General features: G+C 56.4%; 1 protein-coding gene across 1 annotated transcript in view; it reads left to right on the top strand.

The window, feature by feature from the left end:
• KIF17 (kinesin family member 17) overlaps positions 1-15,215 on the top strand; it is a 40,511-nt gene that overhangs the window by 3,801 nt on the left and 21,495 nt on the right. The window contains exons 3-5 of the mRNA XM_057554394.1: positions 2,595-2,784; positions 6,109-6,561; positions 11,186-11,295. Of these exons, the coding sequence (XP_057410377.1) occupies positions 2,595-2,784; positions 6,109-6,561; positions 11,186-11,295 (753 nt within the window). The remainder of the gene's footprint in view (positions 1-2,594; positions 2,785-6,108; positions 6,562-11,185; positions 11,296-15,215) is intronic.

Below are 15,215 nucleotides of genomic sequence, written 5' to 3'. Positions count from 1 at the left end.
GCAGTGCTCTGCCCTTTCTACACAGGCACCTCCAGCCACCCACCTGGGGTCTTTCCACTGTCTTCTCTCTCCTGGAGCTGGAGCAGCTGAGTCATAGCTCAGCCCCCAGACAGGGAAGCGGGGAGGGGAGCCCCGAAAGGCCAGCCTGCAGCATCGGGGCCCCTGCCAGCCGGAACTGGGGCAGCAGGGCCCGCCCCCCTCCACTTCCTCCATACCATGGACCCTAGGATGGGTTCGGTTACCCAGGCCCTGCGGGCCCAAAGGTTGGCAGCTGCCTGTACGTGGCCTAGCTGGACCGCGGGCCTCAGGCTCGGTGAGCCAGGCTGCCTGGGGGTGAGGGCCGCCAGTGACAGATGTGCTCAGAGACGTTCCCCATGGGTGCACGGAGCTCTCTCAGAGGAGGGACAGCTGGGTTCTCTATAACCCTCACAGCAGCCTTAGGAGGAGCTGCTGTTCAAGAACCGGCCCAAGGGCACAGTCAGTAAAGGGTGGAGATGGACTTTGCACCCAGGTGGCCAGGCTCCACAGCACAGCACAGGGCCTGGTAATTCTGGTAATGAGAGTGGTTAGATCAGCGAGGGCCAGCAAGGGATTTGGGGAAGCAGATTACACCCCCTCCCCCAACACCACGAACCACCATCACAGAACCCAGCTCAGTACTGGGTGGCAGAGGTGGGGCCCTCAGGGGCCTCTCCAGTTGGTTCCCGCAGCCGGTGTCGGGCCATTGGCAGGACCCCGCACCTCCGTGGGGGCGTTTCCCGGCCGGCTGTGGTCCCATCCTGCATGCGTCTCCCCGCAACCCGGCCGCATCCCAACTGGTTGCCATGGCGACCGCGCTCGGCCTGGCATCCCGGAGGAACAGTTACCAAGGAATGCGGGGCACGGCTGGCGGCTGACACTCGGGAGGTGGGTGGAGGCCGGAACAGCAGGGGAAGGGTGGAGGGATCCAGGAGGTCAGGAGGTGAGGGGGGCGAGCCCTCCTGGGCCTAAAAATCGGGTGGGTGGGAGACCCCTACATTAGGTGTTGCCTCCCCTGCCCTCCTTTCCTGCTCGTGAGGTTGCTCAGGCTGGAGAGGACGGCCTCATCCTCTTGGTATCTGTGTTCATCGAACCCCCTCCAAAAACCCCCACAGAGCTCCTTTCATGTCCATTCTCTTTTCAATCCTCCCAAAAGTCTTGTGGAAATAGGATTTATCATCCTCATTTTACAGCTGAGGAAACCGAGGCAGAGAGAGGCAAAATGACTTCCCCAACTAGCAAGTCACAGAACCAGGTTTCTAACCCGTGTCTGTCTGACTGAATAGGAAACTGCGTTCTTCCTGAGGCCAGGAGCAGCCATCTGTCACCTGCGCCTACCATGTACCAGGCAGGCGTCTAGCCTCTGAGAGTGTGGCAGTGACCGAAGCAGGCACACAGCATCCCAGGCTACCATCAAGCCCTGCTCTGTTTGCAGGGTCTCCTGCTCCTGTCCTTTGAGCTCCGTCCTCACAGCCACCTTCTAGGTCAAGGTCAGCCCTTTGTCATATCAAACTTCAGTTACTCCAGGATGCTGCAGCCTCTCTCCAAGCCCTGCCTCTGGAGTCTTCCACTGCCGGTGACCCCAGTGCTGCCCTGCCATTAATAGCTGTGTGACCTTCAACAAGCCACTTAACCTTTCTGTGCCTCCGTCGCTTATCTGTTCCATGAAACCCAGTCCTTCGGTCTGGGTCCGGCTCTTTCTCCAGACTTGGGGAGATAGGGCAAGCCTGTGCTTGCCCCTCCCCGCCCCCCGCCCTGCTCTGCAGCAGGGACCCAGCCCCACCTGGGACCCTGAAGCTGCCTGGGGCAAAGCCTCTGAGCCTGCTCTGGCTCAGACCAGCGAACGGATGACTTCTGTCCTAATTCATTCTGCTCTTCCCAGAGTGGTTTTATTTCCTCTCATGTTGCTTTTCACAGCTCAGCTGCCTGGAGAACAAGCAGGCAGCAGTCAGATAAACTGATTTACTTGCTGCCATCGTGCTGAGGGCTGGGGGCCAGTGGGAGTTCTGGGCAGCAAATGGCCCTTCACCCACCATGATCCAAGGGTCTGGGAACGTTCTTGTTGCCGTGGAGCCGCGGCAGGGAGGCGAGCAGAAGCCATGTTGGCAGGTCAGGGGAGAAGCACTCAGAGCCCTTGGGTGAATGACTACAGACAGGGTTGGCCCCTGGGAGCTGAAGCCCCAGACCAGAAACCACCTTCACAACCACGGCACTAACTACAACAGTGAGACCGCGGCTGCCATTTATGGAGCAGTTACCATGTGCCAGGCATCATGCCGTGCGTTGTACGAGCCTTAGTTTACAGAATCCTCACCACCTCCCTAAGGGATAGGTATCTTGTACCCATTTTACAGATGTGGAAATGGAGGCTCAGAGAGATGATGTCACTGACCCAAGGTCCCACAACAAGGAAGAGGCGGGGGTGGGTTTGAGGCTTGTTCTACCTAGGACAAACCCCCAGCCTGTGACAGGGAGTTCGAGGTGCCAACCCGCCCTGCAGGAGGGCAGAGGTGGTGGGAGCTGGGCCCTTCCCTCAGGTTCCCCGGGGAGCCCTGACCCGTGCCTCTTGCCCGCAGCTGAAGGAGCACCTGGAGAAGGGGGCGTACGTGAAGGGGCTCTCCATGCACACGGTGCACAGTGTGGCCCAGTGCGAGCGCGTCATGGAGACGGGCTGGAAGAACCGCTCGGTTGGCTACACGCTGATGAACAAGGACTCCTCCCGCTCCCACTCCATCTTCACCATCAGCATCGAGATCTACGCGGTGGGTATGTGGGGCCGGGCGGGGGCGGAGGGGGCCGGACCACCAAGCCGGGTGCCTGCTCCTAGTAGCCCAGACCCTTCACCACTCGGAGCCTCGAGGGCCCCAACTGGGAAGAGATGCTGGGGTCGCCTGGAGGAAACACAAGAGGACTGTCCCTGTGCCAGGACCCGTGTTTCCAGGATAAACAGCATCATCAACAACAACAGTAATAAAACTGGTAGCTACCATTGAGCACTTACTACGTGCCATGCAGTGTATTTGCATTAACTCATTTGCTCCTTCCAACAACCCCATGAGGTGGATACTCATATCATCCCCATTTTACAGATGAGGAAATCGCGGTCGCACAACTAGAAAGTCTTGGAGCTGGGCCTCTATCCCAGGGGTCTGTCCCCAGAGTGTGTGCCACCCAGAACTTTTGGATTCTCCTCTTTCTTTAACATTCTCTACTCCAAAGCCATCTCACTCTTCCTTTATTTCTGGAAGAGTTACTGAGAAAGAGAAGAAGAAAGAAAGGAACTCGTTTATTTCAGGCCACCTATAGACGCTGTGCTGAGTCCTTTACACACCTCATTCTATTTAAAGCCCACAACAGTCCTAAATGCAGGCATTATAATTCCCATTAACAGATGAGGAAACGGAGGCTCTGAGAGGTCAAGTGACCTGCTTGTTCAAGGTCTTACTTAAGTGCTTCAAGGTACCTCTTAACTGCTAAGTGGTAGAGCTGGGATTTGAACCCAGGTTTCTCTGGCATCTGGGTTTTTCCCACTAACACTGCAGCTGCCTCCAAGTTTGTGGTTCATCACAAACAGAACTCCGGAGAGCAGTGGAGCAGGAAGCAGCCTCAGCCCAACTAGGAACATAATTGTGGAGAGATCCCAGCCCAAGGTCAAGGCCTGGGTCGATGGAACCCCCAGCAGCACACTGCCCACCTGTGTGGTGACCTGGCTCCAGGCCAACCCCCTGGTGCTGGCTGGGTCAGAGTCTCCCCCAGGGGTGATGATATGGGGAGGGCGGGTGGTGTGATCACATCCTCATATGATGATGCTGTAGGTGGGGGCAGGGACTAGGGCCTGAGAGGACAGATCAGGAGGGAGGAGGAGAGAGTGGCCCTGTGGGGTGCCTCTTGGTCTCTGCAGATGGGTTTGAAGGATGAGGCAGGCTGCCTGCAAACAGGCTTTTAAAAATTTTTAAAGATGTTTTTTATTTCCATTATAAAATAAGTTCAATAAAGATATTTAGGAGTTAGAGAAAGGTAGGAGAAATTACTCATAAACACAACCAACTGTTAACATTTAAGCATATGTTCTTTTGGTCCTTTTTTTCCCTATGCAAATTTTAAACACACTTGAAATCTTCTGCTTTATATAAAGTTTCTTCCCCATGTTTCATTTCCCATGCCATCCCTTAGAATGTTCCCACATCGTTCCTGCCATGTCTTCCTGACCATGGGAGGTGGCTGAAGGACCGTGCATCAGTCACCACCCTCCTCTACCCAGCCCTCTACGAGCTCTTAATGCTGTTTCCGGTTTCTCAGTGTTGTAGATAATACCATGATGAACATCTTTGTGCACAAAGCCTTTTCTGCTTTTCTTTATTTATTGTTAAACATTTATTTATTTATTTATTTTTGACTGCGTTGGGTCTTCCTTCCCGCACACGGGCTTTCTCTAGTTGCCGCGAGCGGGGACTACTCTTCATTGTGGTGCGCAGGCTTCTCATTGCGGTGGCTCCTCTTGTTGCGGAGCATGGGCTCTAGGCGTACGGGCTTCAGTTGTTGTGGCTCACGGGCTTCAGTTGTTGTGGCTCACGGGCTCAGTAGTTGTAGCTTGCAAGCTCTAGAGCACAGGCTTAGTAGTTGTGGCGCACGGGCTTAGTTGCTCCGCGGCATGTGGGATCTTCCTGGACCAGGGATTGAACCTGTGTCCCCTGCATTGGCAGGCGGATTCTTAACCACTCTGCCACCAGGGAAGTCCCCTTTTCTGCTTTTAGAGTCATCTTCTCAGATTAGATTCCCTGGAGCAGGCCTCCTGGGGCAAGGGTACAGACCTGTTGAAGGCTCCTGGTACATCCTGCAAAGAGCTTTCCAAAAGGGCATTTCCAAGTCCCTCCTTCCTGCTGCTCCTTAAGAAAAAAATAGCCCAAAGAATCAAGCCCCCTGCATGTCCAAGCTTCCACTGGGTGCCAGCCAGACCTTTTTACTTCAGGTAGCTGTGCTCACGGGCAAAACCAGGCCAATTCTGCTTTCAACCAGCAGGAAACTAAGGAGGAAGCCCCTGCCCCTCCCCCCTATTTCATTTGGAACCGTTTACCGTGTCCTCTGGTGACAGTAAGAATTATTAATAGTATCAAGAGCCGCAAGCTGTCATTTAAGGAGCACTTGCTGTGTGCCAGGCACGACCCCGAGCTCCTCGCGCCCGTGCTCTCTGTGTAAGCCTCACAACAGCCCTCAGGGTGGGTCTTAGATTCCCATGTTACTAAGAGAAGGCTGAGGCTCAGAGTTAATTTCCCTGAGTTCCACAGCTGCCGAGGGGTAGAATCAAGATCGGATCCCTCAGGTCTCTGCCTTCAAAACCTGTGCTCCGGTCCCCTGCTCCCAGCCAGTGGCCGGCTCCCATCACCCCCAACACCCGGGTCTGCCCTGCCAGCACAGCCGCGGTCGCTGCAGAACTGGGCTCGTTCTCAGGGCAAACGAATCCCTGCTGTGTGCTGGGCCCTGTGTGGACTCCGTACAAGTGTGCTGTCCGTTTACTCCTTCCACCAACCAGCGCTGGTGGGGAGCTATCGTTAGTTTCATTTTGTTGATGTGAGAACTGAGGGTCAGAGAGGTGCGTGGCTTTGCCAAGGTCACACAGCAAGTAGGAGGCAAGACTTGGATGGGAACTGGGTCCAAGGCTCTCCAAAGCCGATGTTTTTTGCATTGAAGGATTCAGCTCCCTAGTGACCCAATCACATCCCCTCACTGCCGCCCACTCCCCACCCCAACCCCGCCTTGCCCCGCCGTTGCCTCACAAGAAATCTGTAAGAGCTGTCTCAATAACCGTAAGAAATCCTGCAGCACTCAGAGAACAGTCTGTACCTCCCAGCCCCTGCTCCCTGGAGTCAGTTGGCCCTGGCTTCTGCTCTTGGAAGCTGTGTGACCCTAGGCATGTTAAATGCCCTTTCTGAGCTTCACTTTTCTCATCTGTAACGGCACAATCCTAGCACCCCCTCCATGGGGCTCCTGTGCGGCTGCAATGAGACCCTCGGTGGGTGGGGAGCTCCCAGGGCCTCCTTACCGTGGGGGCTCGCCCCAGGGCCCTCACCCCTCTGCCTGGTCTGTCTGCAGATGAGCGGGGCAAGGACCACCTCCGGGCAGGCAAGCTGAACCTGGTGGACCTGGCAGGCAGCGAGCGGCAGTCCAAGACGGGTGCCACGGGGGAGCGGCTCAAGGAGGCCACCAAGATCAACCTGTCGCTGTCGGCGCTGGGCAACGTCATCTCGGCCCTGGTGGACGGGCGCTGCAAACACATCCCCTACCGGGACTCGAAACTGACGCGGCTGCTGCAGGACTCGCTGGGCGGCAACACCAAGACGCTGATGGTGGCCTGCCTGTCGCCCGCTGACAACAACTACGACGAGACCCTCAGCACGCTGCGCTACGCCAACCGAGCCAAGAACATCAAGAACAAGCCTCGCATCAACGAGGACCCCAAGGATGCCCTCCTGCGCGAGTACCAGGAGGAGATCAAGAAGCTCAAGGCGATTCTGGCTCAGCAGATGAGCCCCAGCAACCTGTCAGGTGGGCGGCAGGGGGAGGGAGTGGAAGGGAGGGCCCGGGACGAAAAAGGCCCTCTCCCTTTGTCTTCCCGCCTCCGGTTTCCCATCTGAGGGGCATGGAAGCAATGTCCCACCTCCTCGCAACTTCACGTGAGCATAGGTTTTTGAACAGCCGGGGAGAGCCCTGGTTGGTGACGGCCCAGATGGTTTCTGCTTGCCCATGACCCAGCATGAGGCCCGTCTGCCTGGCCTGTCCCATCAGCTGGAGGCTCTGTCCCCCGTTCCCTGCCTCTAGGCTGCACATCCGTCCGCCCTCCTGTCTGCCTGCTGTCTCCATGGCAGCGTCGTGATGCTGTGCTGCTTAGCAGCTAGGTGACTCGCCCTCCCCCAACGTCACACCCCCACTCCCAGTTAGGCAGCTTGTGATGACTGCTCTCACACCCCGGTGTTTGGCTGTCATCTGGAAGGTAGAAATCTATACCTGGAGCATGGGCCTGCAGGGTCCTTGCAACCAAGGGACTCCAGAGTTTTCTTTATCTGAGAATCCCTTGGGGGAAGGGAGCACTAAAGAGCCTGAGTCCATCTGTCCGTTCATCCACCTCCCCACCCACCTTCCTCTCTATCCATCCATTCTACACACCCATTGATCTACTTATCCACCCATGCATCCATCCATCCACCCAGGCATCCATCCATCCACCCAAGCATCCATCCATCCACCCATGCATCCATCCATCCACCCAGGCATCCATCCATCCACCCAGGCATCCATCCATCCACCCAGGCATCCATCCATCCATCCACCCAGGCATCCATCCACCCAGGCATCCATCCATCCACCCATGCATCCATCCATCCACCCATCCACCCATCCATCCACCTACCCATGCATCCATCCATCTACCCATCCATCCACCCATCCATTCAACCCACCTGTCCTCCCACCCACTCCATTATTTATCCATCTACCCACCCATCCATCCCTTTAATACACCCATCCATCCATCCATCCAACCCACCCACCCTCCCACCCACTCCATTGTTTATCCATCCACCCACCCCATCCATCCTACTGTCCACATGTCCACCTACTCATTCACTCTGTCCTGTCATCCATCCTTTTATCTATCTTTCCTCTCACCCTGCCCCCATCCATTCATACCTGCTCTGTGTGTGGACCTGTGCTGGGCATGGGGACACAGAGATGAATGAGATCCAGGCTCTGCCTCATGGGTATACCTGGTTTCCTCGGGGAGAAAGACACTCCAGCAGAGCATCGTGTGCATCTGGCGCAGAGAGCTGTACAGGGCACTGCAGGGCAGAAGGGAGTGTGTGGCCAAGGCTACCTGGGGGTAGGGTGTGGTCAGGCAGGGAAGGCTTCACAGAGGAGAAGGGGTGATTGAACAGAGTCTTGGGGGATAAGTCTCCTGTTAGACAGGATGAGAGTGGTCAGTCTGTGCAGAGATGCACAAAGCTCTAAGGTCTGTTTGGGGACCCACAGGTAGGTCTGCCGACTGCCTGGCGGTCGGGTGGTGGGAGATGGCTATGTAGGGGTTGGCCAGGCCTGGAGTGCAGAGGCCCTTGAACACCACTGTGAGCGGTTCCACTTGGGCAATCTGCCTTCCTCCTCTTTCCCTCCTGCCCCACCCCTGACCCTGCTTAGCCCCCCGATCAGTGAGGGGAAGCTAGATGGAGGAATGGCGAGAGGTACCAGGAGGGGGTTGGGGCGGCTCTGCTGGCGGCTCCCCTGACCCAGCAGCTGAGATGCCTGCAGACTTCCCTGGTTATCACGGCAGCCTTGTGGGGTAAGCGCTCTTAGCACCTCCTCTTCCTGGATTTGGAGCATGGAGCCCAGCAAGCTGAAATGACGGATGCAGGGCAGGCAGAGAGCTGAGATCAGGGCAGTAATCACCAGTTCACATCCTGGCTCCTCGGGGAAGCAACTTAGCCCCCCTGAGCCTCAACGTTCTCATCTGTAAAGTGGAGATAATGACAGCACCTGCCTTGTTATTGCTGTGGGGTGGTTGAGAGGATTGCACGAGATGATTCACGTGTGGGCTTAGCACGGAGCCTGACACGTAAGGCTCAACAGATGCTACCGGATGCTTTAACTTTATAGTTGGGTCTTGAAACCAGGTGTGTCTGACTCAAAGCTCCAGGTGTTTCCACCACAGGCACTTACTGTTAGCCGTTGCCCTCTCAGCCCTAGTTCTCCCTCTGGTCATTGGCATATTTCTCTCTCCCCACTTTCAGCAGAACTGGAGACATTTGTCTGTTTTCACTGGCCCTCCGTGCTCTGCTCTCTTGCCCCTAGTCCAGGCAGGCCCCGCGCCCCCATCCCACCGAAGCTGCCCTTGTCATGGATGCCCTCCTGGTTGTTAAACCCAGTGATGGGTCCTCAGGAGGCCTCACCTGTCCTCTCAGCGTCAGTTGACTCAGATGATCCCTTCCCTTCTCCTTGAAACCCTTGCTTCCTGGACACCCTTTGTCCTAGTTCTCCTCCTGCCTCTCCGGCCGCTCCTTCTCAGCTCCCTTGTGTGAGTCTCCCCGTCCCTAACCTCCTGATGTCAGGCTGTCCCAGGGCCGGTCCTCTAGCCTTTTCTGTCTCTACACTCACTCCTAAGGTGGGTTCATCTGGTCTCATGTCTTTATTTTTTTAATTATTATTATTTTTTATAAATTCATTTTATTTATTTATTTTTGGCTGCATTGGGTCTTTGTTGCTGCGTGCGGGCTTTGTCTAGCTGCGGCGAGCAGGGGCTACTCTTCGTTGCAGTGCGCGGGCTTCTCATTGCAGTGGCTTCTCTTGTTGTGGGCTCTAGGCACGCCTAGGCGCGTGGGCTTCAGTAGCTGTGGCAGGCGGGCTCAGTAGTTGTGGCTCGCGGGCTCTAGAGTGCAGGCTCAGTAGTTGTGGCGCACGGGCTTAGTTGCTCCACGACATGCGGGATCTTCCTGGACCAGGGCTCGAACCCGTGTCCCCTACATTGGCAGGCAGATTCTTAACCACTGCGCCACCAGGGAAGCCCTGGTCTCACATCTTTAAATACTATCTCCGTGCTCATGATTCTCACATGTGGACCCCCAGCCTGGCTGTGTGATGCGTGTCCAGGTCTTAATTTATAAAGGTGACTGAGTGGTGACACAGAGAGGTCAATGTCATTGAAAGAAAGGGTAATGTTACTCAGTTACCCTGGAAATGAGAGGCACGCCATGCAGGGCCACAGGGGGAAGCACCAGTGTGGGTCAGGAGGCAGAGAGGAGTGAGGGACAGCCCGGGCCAGAGCCTTTATTGGGGTTTTGGTGGAAAGACACAGCCGTGCAGGAAAAACAGCTCAGGACTGGCTAGCCTGAGTAAGCCGGCAGGATTGGGGCATACGGGCTGTCCCTGCTTGCCTGGTCCAGGCCCCGGTTGACTTTGGGCAGGGGAAATACTGGCTGTGTGGGAGAGTTAGATAGAGGTGGGTGTGGACTCGGAATTGGTTGGTTTGCATATGAAAGGGGGGCTCCTCCGGACAAGCTGTTTACTCCCTCTAGGAATTGGCTGGCCCTGGGAGGGGCAGTCTCTTCCTGGCCATCAAGTCCCCCAGGCTGTCAAAAACATCAGGAAATAAAACCCAAACCTGATTGATAAACCACGTCCTCTGATTTCCAGACTTGGACATCTGGCCATCTATCTAATTGTCATTCCAAACTTAACGTATTGGACACTGAACTCTCGACCTTTCCCAGACCTGCTTGTCCTGCAGCTGTCCCCAGCCAGTGACACCTCTCTCCTTCCAGGTGTTCAAGCCAGAAACCTTGGGGTCATCCTGGGCTTCTCGCTTTTGCTCAAACCTCAATCCAATCCAGCAGTAGATCCTGTTGTCTCTACCTTCAAAGCAGGTCCAGAATCTGTGCCGTTGTCCCCCCAGTACATTCTCCACACAGCAACCAGGGAGCTCCTGTTCAAATGCGAGTCATTTCACTGCCCTGCCCAAACCCTCCAATGGCCCGGTTTAACCCAGAGTTGAAGCTGAAGCCCTCGCCACGGCTTGCGAGTTTCCCTCTCTGACCTGCTCTTTGCTCGTACTCTCCCTCGCTCACTCTGCTCCAGCCTCAGTGGCCTCCTGGCTGTTCCTGGAACAGTCACAGCCCCTGCCTGCCACAGGACCTTTGCACTCACCATTCCTTTCTGTCTGTCCCCAGGATCTCTGCCCGCCCCACTCCCTCACTTCCTTCAAATAACTGCTTTCCTCCCACCTTGTCTAAGAGGTCTTTCCTGTCCACACTATTAAAATTGCAGCCCTTCCCCCTGATCCTTACTTCTCAGCACCCTTCCTGCTTTCCTTCTCTTCTTAGAAAATATCACCTTGTTAACATGTTATGCATTTTGCTTACCTTTCTCCCCCAGTTGAAAACAATGTGTGTGTGGAGTCTTGTCTGTTTTGTTTAGTGCCAAACCCCCAGGCCCTGGAACATGTAGGTGCTCAGGAAATACTTGTTGGATGAGTATATGAGCATCTTACACAGAGACATGCTTGAAATAAGTTCAGTACTTTGAGGTCTTTTTTGAATGAGCACGCAGTTGCCTTTTTACGGATTTTTGCTTAGCTCCTGCAAACCATGTGCACCTTGGTCTCAGCCCCTCATTTTTGCTTTTCTCCCAGCCCTGCTGAACAATCAGGTGCCCCCAAACCCCGTCCAGATTGAAGAGAAGCTGTTGCCCCCATCTGTGATCCAGCATGACACGGAGGCCGAGAAGCAGCTGATCCGGGAGGTGAGGCCCTGGGCAGGTGGAGAAGGGGCAGGCAGGTGGGGCCCAGCAGAAGACCGTCTCCAGAACGATACCATTTCCCCGCCACCATCACCTTGGGGTTGGTACTCCAATCTCCCTTTGGAGCTCAGAAAGCTGAGGCTCAGAGAGGTGCCATGACCTGCCCAAGGTCACACAGCTAAGGAGAGTCTAAGCCGGGATTTGAACTCGGTTTCCTGACTCCGGAGTACAGTCCATCCCCCGTTGGTGCCTCTGTGCGCGGAACAGAGAGGGCTGTGGGCGTCTGCAGGGGCGCCATCTCTCGTCTGTACTGCATGAAGGGCTGGCTGTGGATTGATGGCAATGGAGAGGGCATCCCTGGCGGTAGGGATGGCCAGTGCCTCGGCAAAGAGGTCAGGGTGGAAGGGCTCTGGGCTGAGAGCAGGCAGCCTGGGTGGGCCGTGGGGACCCCTGGGCACCCATTTGACTTGACCAGTGGATAAGTGGGGCGTTAACCTCCCAGCAAAAGCTGTCACCTCGGGGCACCTGGGTCCTCCCACAACTGTGGCTTCCAGCACACTGGGACCCAGCAGGGTAGGTAGCACCCTGATTTACAGATGCGGAGCTGACCCCAGGGGCACTTACACAGCCAGACACACAGCGCCTCCTACCCCTGGCTTAGGATCCGTCCTGACTCCAGGCTCTGTTGATTTCCGGAGGTTCCTGCCATTTGAGGGCCGCATTCTGAGACCTGAGCATGTGGTGGGGTTTGACATTTGATGGTCCCTGTAGGTAGGGCACTGGCTTCTTCCTGGTGGAAAACCTAATGCCAGGGAAGGACAGCTCTGCAGGGACTGGGGCCTGGACGTGTCTGCAGCTGGGCCTCTGCCACTCAACTATGACCTCAGATGGGAGCAGCCCTGGGGCCCCCAGAGGCCCTGGGCAGGCTGCGGGGGCCTGAGGCCCAGCCTCTGGGAGGCAGACCGGGTAAGGCCTGGGGGAATCTCAGTCCTGTGGGCTGGAGGGCTGGGAGAAATCGACCAAAGAGCCCCCAGGTGCTGCCCATGACAGGTGGAGGCTTTCACTGTTTGGGGAGAGGCTCAACTGTAGCTCCTGGACGGCCCCATCCGGGCCCCTGTCAAGGTTCTGGGAACTCAGCCGCTCATTCTGCCTTTTCCTCTGCTGCTCTGGGAGCTCCTGGGGCAGGGGCAGGGGCAGGTTAGCTCTGGAGCCCTGGGCCCGGCTCCCCAGGGCGGTGTTGGGAGGTCCCGGGAGGAGGGGGCCTTTGGGGATGGCTGAGCACAAGCCCACAGGATGAGAGAGGTTGCGCTTCAGGGTGTGTTGTGGAATCACGTAGGGACAGGTGGACGTTGGTCACAAAGCAGTATGGGGAAGGGGGGCGGGGGGCGGGGGGGCTGGCCTGGGGCTGGGATGGCAGCCTCCTCCCTGAGGAAGCCGGGTTGGGTGGGCAGGCATCCTGGCTGTGTGATGTGCAGGGCGCTGTCGCCCCCTAGTGGTCATAAGGGAGAAGACCGCTGTTCTGGGCCGGATGCTAGAGTAGCCAGTGATTGGAGGGTCCTACTGCTCTGGGGATGGGGGTCGCCTGCCTCCTCCTCAAGGGCAGCCTAGTGGACGCTGCGTCAGACCACTGTCCCCTGGGGCTGCCACCACCAAGTCTATTTTATGGCCCTGGAGTTTCTTCTGTGAGCCACACTCAGAGGAAGAGGTGAGGGGGTCTGTCCTCCCTCCCATTTGTTCTTTCACTTAAGACTCTCTGTGTGCCTAGACTGTGCTTTCCTTTCCATTCCTGAACCAGTCAGGATGCTGAGGATGAGGGAGGTGGCCCCTGTGTGTAACAGAGAGGGCGCCGGGCCAGGAGTCGGCTCAGCCATGGGCTGCAGCTTTGACTTCATGGGCTTCCGTCTCTAGCTGCACCAGGGGATTTGGACGAGAAGATTCCTAGGGCTCATCCGGCTTTTACATTCTGTGAGTCCAGTTCTTGCGGGCTCTGTGCCCGGGCAGGTTATTTAAGCTCTCCAAGCCTGTTTCCTCATCTCTAGAGTGGGTATAAGGCGGCTTTCCTGCTGCTGGAAGAGGCTGGGCTGTGTAACAGGTGCCAGCCGGGGCTTGGAGGTCTGGGTTTGCGCTCTAGCCCCCCTGCCCCATTCAGTCATCAACAAACATTTTCTGAGCACCTACTAGGCGCTGGGCGCTGGAGCCAGAGGCGCAGGTGGGCCCAAGGCAGAGTTTTATTGTTCTTAATATTGGAAGTAGCATGGGAATTCCTTGGTGGTCCAGTGGTTAGGATTCCGCTGCCAGGGCTTGGGTTGGATCCCTGGCTAGGGAACTAAGATCCCGCAAGCTACATGGTGTGGCAAAAAAAAGGAAGTAGTAGAGCATGTTTTGTGGATTGTGGGGAATGATCTAGTGCCGAGGGAGAAGTCTGAGGTATAGGAGGGAGGGGGGACTGAAGGAGCAGAGTCCTTCTGTGGGGGGTTCGGCTTTGGATGGTTTGTCCTCCGTCACAAGAGGACACAGAGCTTTCGGGCAGAGGGAGGGTGAGGGAGTTCACCTCTGCCCTCTTCAGGGCTCTCTGTGGAGGACGAGACAGGAAATGGGGGGAGCGGAGGGTTTCAGAGAGAGGGAAGGTGGAAGGACTAGGAAGGGTGGGACACCACTTAGAGGTCCTTCTGAGATTCGGGATCACACATTTACAGGTGAGAAGGGAAGCCGGTGCTGCCGTGTGTGCGTGTGTGCAGGTCCGTGTGTGCGGGTCCATGTGTGCATCTCCAGCCAGGTCTTCGAGGGTGTAGGTGCCACTGGGCCTAAGCCTGGGTTTAACTGGGGTCAGGGCTGTGCTGGAGGGAGCAGGGGAGGGTGCTGAAGTGAGAGAGTCAGGGGTGCTTGCTGAGGGATGGATGTAGTGCTGGGCCCTGGGATCCCAGCTGGATGAGGAAGAAGGCGAGGGCGGGGGCAGGGGCAGGAGAAAGCAGACGGGGCGTGGGCTACAGGTCTCCACGAGGCCATCAGAGAGCTGCGTGGTTCTGGGCAAGTCTGGACTCTCCCTGGCTCTCAGTAACGTTGCAGGTATCGCCCTGAGGCTCAATGCATCTCAACTGTGCTGCATAAACCGTTACGTTTTAAAAAAATATTTATTTGGCTGCGCCGGGTCTTAGCTGCGGCACGCAGGATCTTCGTTGCCACGTGCAGGATCTTTAGTTGCAGCATGTGGGATATAGTTCCCTAACCAGGAATCGAACCCAGGCCCCCCTGCATTGGGAGCGCAGTCTTAACCACCAGACTAGCAGGGAAGTCCCAGAAAACGTTAAATTTTAATGTTGTCTGTCTCCTCTTCCACCCCGAGAGCCCAGGTCTTGCCGTCTGTGCTGTTGCTGTCTGTGCTGTTGTAGGATTCTGTGCTGGTTCTGTACTTCCTGGGGGATCTGGAGGGGTGGGCGTGTGCAGGGGCTCTCCCATCTTTAACCCCGTCCCGCCCCTCTGGCTTACTGCCGCTGCAGGCCCCTCTGTCAGGAGCAGCTCCAGAAGACAGCGGGTCACAGATGAACATTAGTTCATAAAGGCCCGACCCTCCCTGTGGGGGACGCATATCAGACACCTGAATAGCCTGCCTAGCAGTTCTGCTTCATGCACTTGCTGATTCAGCGGCGATTCCCCGAGTCCCTCCTCTCTGCTCAGCACCGAGGCTGCAAGACGGGAGGGTGCATGTTCTCTGGTGGGGAAGCTAGACGGTTAATCTATAATCAGACAAATGCAGAGAATGATGGAACTTATGATCCAGGCTAAGAAGAAATAAGTGAAGTGGCAGAGAGCGGTGGTGGTGATCTTCTGAGAGGGTAACCAGGGAAGGCCTCTCTGAGAGGTTGTTACCAAGCCGAGGACTGAAGGGAAGAGCTTGCCAGGGAGTGAGGGCAAAGGCCCTGAGG

The sequence above is a fragment of the Balaenoptera acutorostrata genome, chromosome 1, assembly GCF_949987535.1.
Source record: "Balaenoptera acutorostrata chromosome 1, mBalAcu1.1, whole genome shotgun sequence".
Taxonomy (NCBI): Eukaryota; Metazoa; Chordata; class Mammalia; order Artiodactyla; family Balaenopteridae; genus Balaenoptera; species Balaenoptera acutorostrata.
This window is presented reverse-complemented; position numbering and strand designations above follow the sequence as displayed.